The sequence below is a fragment of the Scomber japonicus genome, chromosome 17 (assembly GCF_027409825.1).
Source record: "Scomber japonicus isolate fScoJap1 chromosome 17, fScoJap1.pri, whole genome shotgun sequence".
Lineage (NCBI taxonomy): Eukaryota > Metazoa > Chordata > Actinopteri > Scombriformes > Scombridae > Scomber > Scomber japonicus.
In genome coordinates this window covers 1,347,912-1,363,850 of record NC_070594.1, presented here as the reverse complement: position 1 = coordinate 1,363,850, position 15,939 = coordinate 1,347,912, and the positions used below count along the sequence as shown (strand labels likewise).

Here is a 15,939-nt window from a genome sequence, read left to right as displayed (position 1 = left end):
GTTACTGCATATAGAAATAAAGTAAATCATCCTTCAGGATTCAGAGGTGAAGCTCTAATTTAATCTTTTATATTAATATTATGGAGATTTGTTTTCAGCTGTTAGTTTTGATTTTTGTGATGTCATCGACCGGCTCTCTGATGTCATCGCTGAGTGAGTGAAAATCAAAGTAGGAACTCACCTGCTTGCTTCTTTCTTCCTGTTTGAGGATCAGATCTGTTTCTGTTTCTGAGCTGCTGCTCCCCTCCGCCGCCACCGTGCCGCCCTGTTTCCATAGCAACCGCACTGATTGGCGCTTTCACAGAGATGGAGGGCGGGGAGGTTGATCTGATTTCATATGATGACTTTCTGTGTGTATGTGTGTGTGTGTGTGTATGTGTGTGTGTGTGTATGTGTTCAATTTAGATAATAAAGATAAGATTCTCTAAACTTAGCTCGAGGTCCTGTTTGTTGTTGACAGGGCTGCGAGGGCCGTGGGTCAGTTCTTCCTCTTTCATTGTGCGCTCTCCATCTTCAAGTTGTCCTCTTTCTCTCAGTACTGTGTTCCCTTTAAAGCTAGCGTAGTAAAGGAAACGACACGTGATCTGAGCTGTGACTGGACTCTGGGATAGTATTCAAAGAGCAGTAAAATGCAGCGGAGTAGGCTTACACATGCCGACTGTATCTGATATAATTGTTTAGCCAATTCTGAAACTCCAAATAGAAACTGGGACCGGAGCAGCTGCCTGAAAACAACCCGTCCTAGAAAGTAGCATCAAAAGCCAGTGGCTCCACAATGATGACGAAATGCTTCACTACTACAACCCTGCTGCCCTCACATTTACCTGCCGACCCTTTGGAGGGCCCCCACCCCTAGGTTGGGAACCCCTGGAGGTGGAGGGCCCCCACCCCTAGGTTGGGAACCCCTGGAGGTGGAGGGCCCCCACCCCTAGGTTGGGAACCCCTGGAGGGGCCCCCACCCCTAGGTTGGGAACCCCTGGAGGTGGAGGGCCCCCACCCCTAGGTTGGGAACCCCTGGAGGGCCCCACCCTTAGGTTGGGGACCACTGGAGGCCCCCCCCCCCCCACCCCTAGGTTGGGAACCCCTGGAGGTGGAGGGCCCCCACCCCTAGGTTGGGAACCCCTGGAGGTGGAGGGCCCCCACCCCTAGGTTGGGAACCCCTGGAGGGGCCCCCACCCCTAGGTTGGGAACCCCTGGAGGTGGAGGGCCCCCACCCCTAGGTTGGGAACCCCTGGAGGGCCCCACCCCTAGGTTGGGAACCCCTGGAGGGCCCCCACCCCTAGGTTGGGAACCACTAGAGGCCCCCCCCCCCCTAGGTTGGGAACCACTGGAGGCCCCCCCCCCCTAGGTTGGGAACCCCTGGAGCCCCCCCCCCCACCCCTAGGTTGGGAACCCCTGGAGGGGTTAGGAGCAGCAGACTCTCGTGTGTCAGCGTCTATTTTTAAAGGCGTGAAGAAGAAACCTCGGCAGCTTTTGTTTCTATAGCGATGGAGGTTAAAAATACATTGACCTGTCGCTAAGCAACGGCTCAGCCAATCAACCAATCAGATCGTCCGACAGGTGAGAGCAGGAAAGTTGCACCTTTAATAAAAACCTCAGATTATTATTTATTATTATAACTTTATTTATTTATTACATTTTAACGTGACTTTATGATGTTTGACAGAAAACAGCATCAGTGACGTCAGCTGATCATTATTATATTATTATTTATGACCTTTGACCTTTGACCTCCATCGCACCATCAGGTCACAAAATTTTTGTCTTTATTTTATTTTAAGATATTATAATTATATAAACATCTGAGATTCAAAAGTCAAAATACTGAAAGAATGAAATATTGTTTTCTTCGACACTTTATGGAGGAAATTCAGAGTATTTTAATAATAATAATAATAATAATAAATAATAAAGCTGCAGTTTAATGAGAGAGATTTTAATACTGCATCTTTATTCTTAACATAAACTAATATTATTCACATATTATGGGATGTTAAATTAATGAAGGATCAGAACTGGCTGAAATTAATCTGAATATTTAATGAAACTGCAGATTAAAAAGTGATAAATTAATAAAACTGTTGAATCATTATTTTATTGTTAGATTTCAGTTTTATTCTCATATTTCATCTTTTTATTGTAAAAGTAAAACTAAAGCTGCATTAATAATCAGAATAAACCAGATTTTAATCCTCTAATATTTGATGTTTTCTGTCCTCAGAGTGAGGACTCGGTTTCCCAGAATGCATCTGTTCAGCTCGCTGCGCGGCTCTCTGCTGCCATCTGCTGGACAAACCGCGCAACTGCGTTATAATAAATATAATAACAGCGAGTCTCCTTAAAGGTTTGTAACGCTTCATTTAGTCATAAAGATTATAAACATTATTATCATTACCATTATTATTATTATTATTATTATCTTGTTTTACTGGTTTTATCTTTATTTAATTATAAATATCATCAATTATTATTTCTCTATGAACTGTGCAACAGAAATTAAGTTTTAATTATAAATGATAAATTATACATTTCACCTCTTATATGTGAAATGTTCCTTAAAAACATTTTAAATATTGAACGCAGTAATTAGTTAATATATAAATCAATAAGTTTGACAGTTTGTTGTTTTAGTGACTAAACTTTTACAGTTTTAAAATCAAAGAGAAACTTTTATGAAAATATTAAACACATTTTATTGAGTGTAGAATAAAGTTTTGGGGTTTTGACAACTTGTGATGATGTCAGCATGTTTCTATTCATTATTATTATTACTATTAGTGTATTCTTATTATTTCTTGTAAATGTAAGTTAATATATTTAATCTCCTTCCTGTCTGGACTCAAGCAGCAGCAGCTCGGTGTGTGATTGGTGGAAAAAGACGTTTATTTACAAAACTTTACGTTCCATCGATGAAAAAACAGACGTCTAAAAAACATCTCAACACTAAACTTCCTGTTTGGTTTTTTTACAGTGAAACACAGAAAAGAGACGACATTCATCACCAATAAGCAATAAACATTATCGATGAACGCGGGTCACGTGACCACAGAGAGAAACCAGCTGGGAGCTAAATTTAAAGGATCAGACCGCGTTTGTTTCTCCTCCAGGTTTCATTTTTAAAACCCGAACATGAAAAAAAGAAATGAGAGAAATAAAGAAGAATAAATAACCAGAGCGTCACTTCCTCCACGTTGTGTTTCAGCTTCATTCACAAAGAGATTAAACTCCTTTTTGTTCTCCTCAATCTTCACACAACATCCCAGAATGACAGAAAGAACTGAACCATCTGACGTTCCTTTACTGTGAAAGTCAAACTGAGCTCAGCTGCTTCCTGTTTGATCCTTGAGATGTTTCTATCAGAGTCCAGTGCATCGTCAACACTGTGTACGGTGGGGACGGTGCGCTGCTGACCTCGACTCGGGACGTTGTGGATCGGTGGAAGGAATACTTCGAAGACCTCCTCAATCCCACCAACACGCCTTCCGGTAAGGAAGCAGGGCCGGGGGACTCGGGTGTGGGCTCTCCTATTTCTGGGGCTGAGGTCGCCGAGGTGGATAAAAAGCTCCTCGGTGGCAGGGCCCCGGGGGTGGATGAGATCCGCCCCGAGTTCCTCAAGGCCCTGGATGTTGTGGGGCTGTCATGGTTGACACGACTCTGCAGCATCGCGTGGACATCGGGGGCAGTGCCTCTGGATTGGCAGACTGGGGTGGTGGTCCCTCTTTTTAAGAAGGGGGACCGGAGGGTGTGTTCCAACTACAGGGGGATCACACTCCTCAGCCTTCCTGGTAAGGTCTATTCGGGGGTGCTGGAGAGGAGGGTCCGTCGGATAGTCGAACCTCGGATTCAGGAGGTGAGAATCATGAGAATGAGAATCAGCACCTCCAAATCCGAGGCCATGGTCCTCAACTGGAAAAGGGTGGAGTGCACTCTCCGGGTCGGGGATGAGATCCTGCCCCAAGTGGAGGAGTTCAAGTACCTCGGGGTCTTGTTCACGAGTGAGGGAAGGATGGAGCGTGAGACCGACAGGCGGATCGGTGCGGCATCTGCAGTAATGCGGACTCTGCACAGATCCGTCGTGGTGAAGAGAGAGCTGAGCCGAAAGGCAAAGCTCTGGATTTACCAGTCGGTCTTGGTTCCTACCCTCACCTCTGGTCATGAGCTTTGGGTTCCTACCCTCACCTCTGGTCATGAGCTTTGGGTTCCTACCCTCACCTCTGGTCATGAGCTTTGGGTTCCTACCCTCACCTCTGGTCATGAGCTTTGGGTTCCTACCCTCACCTCTGGTCATGAGCTTTGGGTCGTGACCCAAAGAACAAGATGGCGGGTACAAGCGGCCGAAATGAGCTTCCTCCGTAGGCTGGCTGGGCTCTCCCTTAGAGATAGGGTGAGAAGCTCAGTTATCCGAGGAGCTCGGAGTAGACCTGCTGCTCCTCCACGTTGAGAGGAGCCAGATGAGGAGGCTCGGGCATCTAGTCAGGATGCCTCCCGGACGCCTCCCTGGTGAGGTGTTCAGGGCCCGTCCCACCGGTAGGAGACCCGGGACACACTGGAGAGACTATGTCTCTCGGCTGGCCTGGGAACGCCCCCCGGGATCCCCCGGGAAGAGCTGGACGAAGTGGCTGGGGAGAGGGAAGTCTGGGCTTCACTGCTTAGGCTGCTGCCCCCGAGACCCGACCAGGATAAGAGGAAGAAGATGGACGGATGAGTAAAGGCTCAGCTGTCTGTAAGGTCTCACTGCTGACAGTCAGAGCAGAAACCATGAAGTCATTATTTAATCATCGTAGACATCAGAGACTAGATGCTATGGAGGAACAGAAGAAGAGCACAGCAGTCTCCATCATTGGTACATGGGAGAAGTTTGGAAGCAGCAGGACTCTTCTAGAGCTGATCCCTCAGAGGAGAAGAGCCTCGGTCAGAGAGGAGACCAAGAACCTGATGGTCAGTCTGACAGAGCTCCAATCAGGCCTTCATGTTAGAGAGAACACTGATGAACATGAGATATTACAGTATGAATGTCTAAAAACCCTTTTTCTCTTTGTGGGATATTGTGTGAAGATTGATGAGAAACATAACGACATGAGGAAGTGAAGGTGAGACTACTTCCTGGATGTAACGAGGCTCATCTTTCTCATAAAGGCAAAAAAACATCTGATGATCTGAATAAATGATTGTAGCGGTGCGACCCTTTAAAGGACCGGCAGAGACAGATCAGCTGATCGACACACAGATTGTCTGAACGAAGCCGAACGACACAATCAAACCACATGATCGTCACATGATCACACCAAGGCACCGCTGCTTCCTCCTCACGCTCCTCCTCCTCATCTTCATCATCCTCATCTTCATCAGCAGGTCTGATTCTACATCACACTGACGGCAGCTTCATGTTAAAGGAATATTCCACTGAATCCTCTCGTTCAGGTGTGTGTGAGTGTGTGGAAGCTCAGGATAGTTAACTGACAGTTTGATGACCAGCTGACGTGACACACACACACACACACACACACACACACACAGACTGATGATGTCACTCCACCGTGACGCCGTCTACGCTCTCCTGTGAGATCTCAGAGTCCAGTGAGTAGCAGGAGCTGCCGTTGTCCTGCGTGTCTCTGTTGGCGTCATCCGGCAGTGCGGCGCCGCCCGCCGAGGCCCCGCCCCCTCCACCGGTCTCCGCGGCAACGTCGCAGCAGTGGGCGGAGCCTTGGAACAGCTGACTGCAGAGCCGGTTGTAGCGGTGGTAGCGGGACGGTTTGCCGGTGTGAGTGTACATGTGCTCCTGCAGCTGGCTCTTGTGGGAGAAGCGCAGGCTGCAGACGGCGCAAGCGATCTTACGTTTCCGTGAGGTCAGGGTGGGGGGGGCGGGGCTGCTCCCCCCCCCCTCCACCCCCTCCGCCACCCCCGCCCCCCCGGCTCCTCCGCAGCTCTGCGGCCAGCTGGTTGGCGAGCGCCTGGCTCTGCCGCAGCGCCTCCTCCAGACAGCCTGCGTCCAGCTGCTCCTGCCCCCCCGCCGGCCCCCCCTCCTCCCCGCCGCCATCCAGCCCCCCCCCCATGAGGCGGGCGGGGTCGAGGGCGTGGCTGAACAGGTGCTCCCGTAGACCCTCGGGGGAGGAGCAGCGTTCGCCGCAGCGAGGACACAGCAGGACCGGCGCTCGCTCCTTAAACAGCAGACTGGGGCTGCTGTCCTGCGACGGCGACCCCCCCGCCCCCTCGCCCCCCCCCTCCTCCCCGTCCTCCTCGTCCTCCACGTGCTCCTGCTTGATGCGATTCGAGATGTCCGAGTCGTCTCCGGACGCCACGGAGCAGACGTTGCGTAGCGAGGCAGACGGGTCCAGCCCCACGGCCAGCGAGCGGCCCCCCCTGCGCCCGTCCTCCAGCGACGCTGCGCTGGTTTTGGCGGCGGCAGCGTCCTTGTTGGCCAGCTGGGAGGAGATCTGGATGCCGTACAGGTTGGACATGCGGACCACGTCGGTGGCGGCGTCGGCGGCGCCCTCGCCTGGTTTTCGGCACAGCTGGTACGCGTGAAGGAACTTTATTCCCTCCTGAAGACGAGTCTGATCCACCGGCTGCTTCGGACACAAACCGGTGTACATGATGTGGAGCAGATAGCTGAAGACGTCCGGCTGGATGTCAGTGGGCTGAATCTTTATACACTCACTGAGAGGGGGGGGGGGAGAGAGGGGGAGGGGGGGGGGAGAGAGGGGGAGAGAGAGAGAGAGAGAGAGAGAGAGGGGGGGGGGGGGGGAGAGAGAGGGGGGGGGGAGAGAGAGAGAGAGAGAGAGAGAGAGAGAGAGAGAGAGAGAGAGGGGGAGAGGGGGGGAGAGAGAGAGAGAGAGAGACAGAGAGGGAGAGAGGGAGAGAGTTATGTTGATAACAAACATCCAAAACACAAGGTAAACATATCTACAAATGCTGTTTGGTTGCTAAGGTGGTTGCTAAGGCGTTGCTAAGGTGGTTGCTAAGGCATTGCTAAGGCGGTTGCTAAGGTGGTTGCTAAGGCATTGCTAAGGTGGTTGCTAAGGCATTGCTAAGGTGGTTGCTAAGGTGGTTGCTAAGGTGGTTGCTAAGGTGGTTGCAGGGTCAACCCCCTGTGGCTGTCCACGTTATTTTGTCCACCCTGACCTGGACTGGTGGATGAAGATCATCTTGAAGTAGTTGGAGAAAGCGGCCAGGACGGCTCGGTGGGCCTTGAAGTAGACGTTGCCGATGGCGACGGTGCAGTCGCACAGGAAGCCGAACTCTCGCTGGACGTTGAGCTGCTGCAGCAGGAAGAGGCTGTGAGCCGACACCTCCATGACACACTCTGTAACACACACACACACACACACGCTGTAACACACACTGTAACACACACACACACACACACACTGTAACACACACACACACACACACACTGTAACACACACGCTGTAACACACACTGAAACACACACACATCCGCTGTAACACACACTGTAACACACACACTCTGTAACACACACACACACACACACTGTAACACACACTGTAACACACACGCTGTAACACACACTGTAACACACACGCTGTAACACACACTATGTAACACACACACACACACACACGCTGTAACACACACTCTGTAACACACACTATGTAACACACACTATGTAACACACACACACACACACACGCTGTAACACACACTCTGTAACACACACTATGTAACACACACACACACACACGCTGTAACACACACTATGTAACACACACACACACACACGCTGTAACACACACTCTGTAACACACACTCTGTAACACACACACACACACACACGCTGTAACACACACTATGTAACACACACACACACACGCGCTGTAACACACTCTGTAACACACACACACACACACACACGCTGTAACACACACTCTGTAACACACACACACACACACACACTGTAACACACACGCTGTAACACACACACACACACACACTGTAACACACTCTGTAACACACACACACACACACACGCTGTAACACACACGCTGTAACACACACACACACACACGCTGTAACACACACGCTGTAACACACACACACACACACACGCTGTAACACACACACACACGCTGTAACACACTCTGTAACACACACGCTGTAACACACACACACACGCTGTAACACACACACACACGCTGTAACACACACGCTGTAACACACACACACACACGCTGTAACACACACTCTGTAACACAAACACACACACACGCTGTAACACTCTGTAACACACACACACACGCTGTAACACACACTCTGTAACACACACACACACACGCTGTAACACACACACACACACACACACGCTGTAACACACACACACACACACGCTGTAACACACACGCACACACACTCTGTAACACACACACACACGCTGTAACACACACACACTCTGTAACACACACACACACACACACGCTGTAACACACACTCTGTAACACACACACACTGTAACACACACACACGCTGTAACACACACGCTGTAACACACACGCTGTAACACACACACACGCTGTAACACACACACACACACTGTAACACACACACACACTGTAACACACACTCTGTAACACACACACACACACGCTGTAACACACACACACACACACACGCTGTAACACACACACACACACACGCTGTAACACTCTGTAACACACACACACACGCTGTAACACACACTCTGTAACACACACACACACGCTGTAACACACACACACACACACACACACGCTGTAACACACACACACACACTCTGTAACACACACACACACACACACTGTAACACACACACACACGAAGAGAGAATAACAGTTTAGACACCAACATTAATCTTCATCATCATCTTCATCGCTGCGTGTCTCACCTGCAGCCTCAGAACCAATCAGTCTGATCGGATCATTGATTCTGAATCGATTGATCGGGTCTCCAGGTGAACTCGGTGGTTGTTTCCATGGTAACCAGTGACCCTGAATCCCATAATGAGTCTGACTTCATGAAGCTATTGATTATTTGATCAGCTGCTGATTATTGATTATTGGAAGAGTTGCAGATTTAACTCACTGATCAGATCAATGATCAGCTGATGATCAATAACAGCTGATGATGACGTCACTACCTGCCCACGTGACCCCAGCAGCTGACCTCTGACCTCTGTGAAGGTCACCTGCACACACACACACACACACACATACACACGCACGCACGCACGCACAGAGACACACATGCACGCACAGACACACGCACGCACGCACGCACACGGGGGGGGGGGTGTTTAGATGATCATCTGTGATCCAATCAAACCGGAAACCGGACATCCGCGCGACCGAACAACATCACCACAAACCTGCGCGTGCACGTCGTGTCGCGCCCGCAGCCTCCTCCATCCTCTGTCTCATTCACCTACACGCACACAGGCGCGTGCACACGCACAACCCCTCTCGTCGTCCGTATGTGTGACAGAGTGCGTGCGTGCGTGTGTGACGTGCACGCGCCGGCCGCCGGACTTACCGCACGATCCCGCAGATTGTTTCTGATTCTGGAGCCGATTTGTTGCTGCAGATGATCCCGCACTCAGCCGCGCCACATCTCGCGAGAAAAGGGTCAGAGGAGCTGGTCACGTGAGCAGACTGTGTTACCTGCCAGCACGTGATCACTGATCAATAATCAATAAGTGATTACTGACACCTTTTAATTTCACATAAATAAACATAAAATACATTTATTATGTGTTTGTGTGTGTGTTACTGTGTGTGTTACTGTGTGTGTGTGTGTGTGTGTGTGTGTGTGTGTATGTGTGTGTGTGTGTGTGTGTGTTAGTGTGTGTGTGTGTTTTATTGTGTGTACGTGTGTTACTGTGTGTATGTGTGTGTGTTACTGTGTGAGTATGTGTGTGTTACTGTGTGTGTGTTACTGTGTGTGTGTGTGTGTGTGTGTGTATGTGCGTGTGTGTTACTGTGTGTATATGTGTGTGTTACTGTGTGTGTGTGTGTGTATGTGTGTGTGTGTGTGTTACTGTGTGTATGTGTGTGTTACTGTGTGTGTGTGTGTTACTGTGCATGTGTGTATATGTATATGTGTGTGTGTGTTACTGTGTGTGTGTTACTGTGTGTGTGTGTGTTACTGTGCATGTGTGTATATGTGTGTGTGTGTTACTGTGTGTGTGTTACTGTGTGTGTGTGTGTTACTGTGTGTGTGTTACTGTGTGTGTGTGTGTGTGTTACTGTGTCTGTGTGTATATGTGTGTGTGTGTGTTATATATCATATAAGTAGCAAAGTAATAATAGGATATAATAAATAAATATTTAATGATCTTATAATAAATACTTTGGTGTTATTATTGATTATTGATGGGGGGGGGTTAGGGTTAGGGTTGGGGTTGGGGGGGGCAGGGGAGGGGGGGGGGCAGCACATTAAAGCTGATTGAATTGACTGTTCAGTTTTTACACCGAATATCTCAACATGTTTTTATGTTTCATGAAAATAAAGCAGAGTGGGACTTCCTGTTCAAGTTACCAAGAGATAACACGTGACACTCCCGCTTGGGATTTTCAAAATAATCGTCAAATTTGCATAATGGTCAAATATAACATTTTAATATTTTACATCTTGTATTTATTATATATAAAAACATAGTCTATATTATATATAATCATATATAATATATAAGGTTTCTGATTCCACATGTTTTATTTTGAAATGTAGAATGTTTTATTTTCACAGGATCTTTATTGTATTTTAATGTCTTTAATCTTCACCGTTTCCTGTTGGTATTATTATACAGGATTATTCTTCATGATCTGAAACTAACTTCATTTAAATTGTTTCCTAAATTATAAAACTAACAAACACTCCAGAGAGATCATAAATCAGAGTGAAGAGACAAACTCAACAGAAATATGTATTAACTATCAACATGCTGCAGAAACAGGAAGTGAATCAGCTGCAAAAACTTATGCTTAACTTAACTTAAACTTAACTTTAAACACAAAACTCTCAAAAACAACATTTATTTTGGATCCTCAAGTCACCGATACTTCTTACAAAATAAAATATTCAATTTAATTTAATGTAATATCTGTACCTGAAACATCTGGAGGGAAATAAACAGCTTCTATGTGCAGGGATCTGAAATGTATCTATTTATTCTGAAAACCACCATTTCACCGGAAGTCTTTTATTTTGTGTTGTGACTTCCGCTCTGACGGAGAGGCAGTTTGTGCGGAAGTCGGTTCCTCCCGCAGCAGCAGCAGCAGAAGCAGCAGAAGAAGAAGAAGCAGCAGCTCCTCCTCCGGTTCTCCTCCGGTTCTCCTCCGGTTCTCCTCTCACGGTGAGTCGGTGTGCGCGTGTCCGGTGCTGCGGGTTTGCTGCGGGTCTGCTGCGCGGGCACAGTAGACCCCGCGGCCTGCTGAGCTGCGTGAGAGCAGAGTGCGGGCTGTGCGGGGGCGGCGGGCTGTTTGCGGGACAGCGTCAAACTCACCGCAACTACTGCTTCTGTTTCCGGCAGCGGCTTTCAAAATAAACTACATTAGATTTAAAAACCACCTTTTTTACGCTCTTCACGTGAAAGAAAGCTTCCTGCTGTTGTTGTAGATGAAGATGATGATGATGATGTTTACTCTGCTGCTGCAGCTCAGTCTCCCTCTGACCCTCCTGCTCACCGCCCCCCCACTCAGCTGTCACTGGCTTTATTGTGGAGGGGTGCCCGCTGTTGCTTCCGGTGCTTGTGATGCTAGCAGCTGTTAGCTTGTTAGCTGTAATCTCCATTTTAGCTCCTCAGGCCTCCTGTGTGTGCGGGACTCAGTGCGGGGAAGTCCACGCAGGGCCTGCGGGGGGGAGAGAGTGTGTGTGGGGTAAAAGTACCAAAACAACATGTACTAATACTACTGTAGAAGTACAAGTACTGCAGTATTATAGTAATGTAGTATGCAGTATTACAGTAAAAGTACTGCAGTATTATGAGTGATGTAGTATGCAGTATTACAGTAAAAGTACTGCAGTATTATAGTGATATAGTATGTAGTATTACAGTAAAAGTACTGCAGTATTATAGTGATGTAGTATGCAGTATTACAGTAAAAGTACTGCAGTATTATGAGTGATGTAGTTTGTAGTATTACAGTAAAAGTACTGCAGTATTATAGTAAAAGTACTGCAGTATTATAGTGATGTAGTATGCTGTATTACAGTAAAAGTACTGCAGTATTACAGTAAAAGTACTGCAGTATTATAGTGATGTAGTATGCAGTATTACAGTAAAAGTACTGCAGTATTATAGTGATGTAGTATGCAGTATTACAGTAAAAGTACTGCAGTATTATAGTGATGTAGTATGCAGTATTACAGTAAAAGTACTGCAGTATTATAGTGATGTAGTATGTAGTATTACAGTAAAAGTACTGCAGTATTATAGTGATGTAGTATGCAGTATTACAGTAAAAGTACTGCAGTATTATAGTGATGTAGTATGTAGTATTACAGTAAAAGTACTGCAGTATTATAGTGATGTAGTATGCAGTATTACAGTAAAAGTACTGCAGTATTATAGTGATGTAGTATGCAGTACTACAGTAAAAAGTGAGTTTATACTACTTTATATACAGTTAGCTAGTTTAGTCCAGTGGTTCCCAACCTAGGGGTGGGCCCCTCCAAAGGGTCAGCAGATGAATGTGAGGGCTGCTGAGATGATTAATGGGAAAGAAGAAAAAACAAAGTTCTGATTCACAAATGTGAATAAATGTAGTGGAGATGTAGTACCTCTAACTGTACTACAGTATAGTACTAGTACCTCTAACTGTACTACAGTAAAGTACAAGTACCTCTAACTGTACTACAGTAAAGTACTAGTACCTCTAACTGTACTACAGTAAAGTATTAGTACCTCTAACTGTACTACAGTAAAGTACTAGTACCTCTAACAGTACTACAGTAATAAATGTACTTTGTTTCCAACACTGGTGCAGATGTGTCTAATATCTGATATTTAATGTATAATTAGAAGAGACGGTCAATCTGGTGATTATTATCTTGTCTGTAAACTAACTAGTTGTTAACTCTAACCCTCAGCGTAGATCCTGTTCTCAGTAAATCAGTAAAAACAGAAGTAACTCTGGACGTGTGTGAGGGAGTAAATGTTTTCTATTTGTGGTGATAAAGTTTGATAAAGCAGCTAAACGTCTGCAGTCAGGCTGATGTTGAGTCACGGCCGGACGGAGAGCGTGTCTCGTTATGAAACCCTGCAGTGAAACTCGACCACAGAGAAACCTCACAGCAGACGTTTAACTCCTCTGTTCTTGTCTGGTGTCTGCAGGGCGATGGCGAGGCTGAGCCACAGCGATCATGTCCTCCAGCAGCTCAACAACCAGCGGGAGTGGGGGTTCCTGTGCGACTGCCTCATCGCCATCGGTGACATCTACTTCAGGGCGCACAAGGCCGTCCTCGCCGCCTGCAGCTCCTACTTCAGGATGATGTTCATCCGGGACCAGCAGGGGGCGGGACGGCTGGACCTCAGCAACATGCAGATCAGCGCCGAGTGCTTCGACCTCATCCTGCAGCTCATGTACCTCGGACGCATCGTCGTGGGGAGCTACGAGTTCGACGAGCTGAAGGCCTCCATGGCGTACCTGCAGATGTACTACATCCCCGACTCGCTGGAGGATCTCAGGGACATCAGAAGCTCCAATCTCACACCGTCCTCTTCGGCCTCCTCGTCCTCCTCGTCCAGCTCCTCTACCGGTCCCGCCGGTGGGAAAATGATGTTTGGAGTGCGCATGTACGAGCAGCAGAGGCCCGCCGCTCCTGAAGCAGAGCGTGTACCGAAAGCTGTCAGCAGCAGCGCTGTGCGTCCGGCTGTTCCTGCCCCCAGCAGCAGGCCGGCGGTGGAGGAAGTGGTGAGCGCCCCTCTGATCGTGGCTCCGCCAGTTGTTGACGGAGTAGCCGATCAGCCGTGTGATTTAAGAAAGAGATCCGGTGGAAAGAGTGCGACACTCAAAGACCGTCCTCGATTCGGCCGCACCTACACCTGCGACGACTGCGGCTTCGTCTTCAGCTGCGAGAAGCTTTTGATCGAACACATCCTCACCTGCACCAACCGGAAGGCCTACCACCCGCAGAGAGGGAACATGGAAGGGGACAATGACTCCAGTAAGGCTGAGAGCTCCGCCTCTGAGAGCACAGAGGAGCACAGGGTCGTCTGTAAAGGCGAGGAGGACTGGCCTGAAGCCAAGGCGGACTCAGACCTCAGCATCAGGTCAACGGCAGCAGGAACAGATGGCGAGCCCGGTTCCACCAGGAGCATCTCCATTAAGACAGAACCAGAAGAAGGCGTGTTCCCTGAGATAGAGGTGGTCCGGGTCGGCGAGCACGCCAGCAGAGACTGTAGCACACGATTCAGTGACGCCACACGAAAAGACTTACAGAGGGACAAGACGGGATCGGACCGTGAGCCAGAGCCTGGCGTCTCAGGTTTAGAGAACAGCAGTGAGCCGTTCGAGGGTCACATGTCCAACAGCAATGATTCAGGAATCCCAGCGAAGCTCCGGAAAGTCAAAGACGAGAAGCCAGACGCCGACTGTTCCCCCTGTGAACTGTGTGGTGCTTTGTTAACGGAGGAGGACAAGTCTGCTCACTACCTGTCCAATCACATGGGTCATATATGCGCCTGTGGGAGGTGCGGCCAAGTGCTGATCAAAGGCCGTCAGCTTCAGGAGCACGCGGAGCGCTGCGGTGAATCCCACGGCGGCGAGTCGGACTCTCACGGCGAGGACGAGGTGTCGCTGCTAGAGGAGCCTCAGGGGATGGAGGAAGGCCTGCTGGAGCCGGCCGACCTGGCCTGCCCTCACTGCGGTCTGCTGTTCCAGAACGAGAGCCTGGCGCTGGAGCACGCTTTGGCCTGTCACGACCCGGAGCTGTTCCGCCCGGTGCTGCTGGAGGAAGGCAGCGAACCCGATCACCGCCGCAAGCACTTCTGCAGCATCTGCGGCAAAGGTTTCTACCAGCGCTGCCACCTGCGGGAGCACTACACCGTCCACACCAAGGAGAAGCAGTTCACCTGCCAGACCTGCGGGAAGCAGTTCCTGCGGGAGCGCCAGCTGCGGCTCCACACCGACATGCACAAAGGTATGGCACGCTACGTCTGCCCGGTCTGCGATCAGGGAACCTTTCTCAAACACGACCACGTCCGACACATGATCTCCCACCTGTCGGCGGGGGAAACCATCTGCCAGGTGTGCTTCCAGATCTTCCCTGGGGGAGAACAGCTGGAGAAACACATGGACGTCCACCTGTACATCTGCGGCGTCTGTGGGGAGAAGTTCCGCCTCCGCAAAGACATGAGGAGCCACTATAACTCCAAGCACACCAAGAGACTATAGGAACGACCCGAACCGTCCTCTGCATTTATACGAGTTTGATACTAAAAAAAAGCCATAAATGTGAGAACAAATGTATGCACTTGAACACCAAAAAGACTTTTTGATCTGCACTTTTAAAGTTTATGCATAACCTAAACAACGTTCACACTGCGAGCAGCGGGGCTGATGATTGGTTGCTCTGTTACGAGTCATCATGGCTGGAAACTGTGTGACAGTCTCCAGCAGCGTTTTGATTTGATGACGTTAAGTAAATGAAAACGTTTCACAGCTTTCAGGGTTTGATGAGACGTTTCCTTCGTCTGTCAGATAAGTTGGACTAAACTTCTGTCGATGAAACAATCACGTCGCCTCCCAACTAAATGTAGATTATAATGTTATTATTACTTGAAACTTTAAGTTACCCATCTTTATTTCTCAGAATCTGAAGTGATTCTTTAAACTGCCGCCATCCAGAAACCAAAAGGTTTACTCTGAGGAGCCAATGAGCAGATCCAGAACCAGCTGTTGAGTTCTTTATAATGAAAGTCTGTTAATTAACTCGTCTGTTCATCGACGA

The 15,939-nt window shown here is 48.6% G+C and overlaps 2 protein-coding genes across 2 annotated transcripts in view; one reads left to right on the top strand and one right to left on the bottom strand.

Moving 5' to 3' along the window:
* Window positions 1-5,527: 5,527 nt before the first annotated feature.
* On the bottom strand, window positions 5,528-7,295 carry zbtb25 (zinc finger and BTB domain containing 25). Its single transcript, XM_053337312.1, is given in 3 exon segments — window positions 5,528-5,881; window positions 5,883-6,657; window positions 7,123-7,295. Coding segments are annotated over 3 exon segments (1,302 nt in total).
* A 3,964-nt stretch (window positions 7,296-11,259) lies between these two features.
* The window catches only part of zbtb1 (zinc finger and BTB domain containing 1), a 5,746-nt gene continuing 1,066 nt past the window's right edge, over window positions 11,260-15,939 (top strand). The window contains exons 1-2 of the mRNA XM_053337309.1: window positions 11,260-11,341; window positions 13,322-15,939. The exon at window positions 13,322-15,939 is cut by the window's right edge and continues 1,066 nt beyond it. Of these exons, the coding sequence (XP_053193284.1) occupies window positions 13,326-15,383 (2,058 nt within the window). The 5' untranslated portion in view covers window positions 11,260-11,341; window positions 13,322-13,325 and the 3' untranslated portion in view covers window positions 15,384-15,939. The remainder of the gene's footprint in view (window positions 11,342-13,321) is intronic.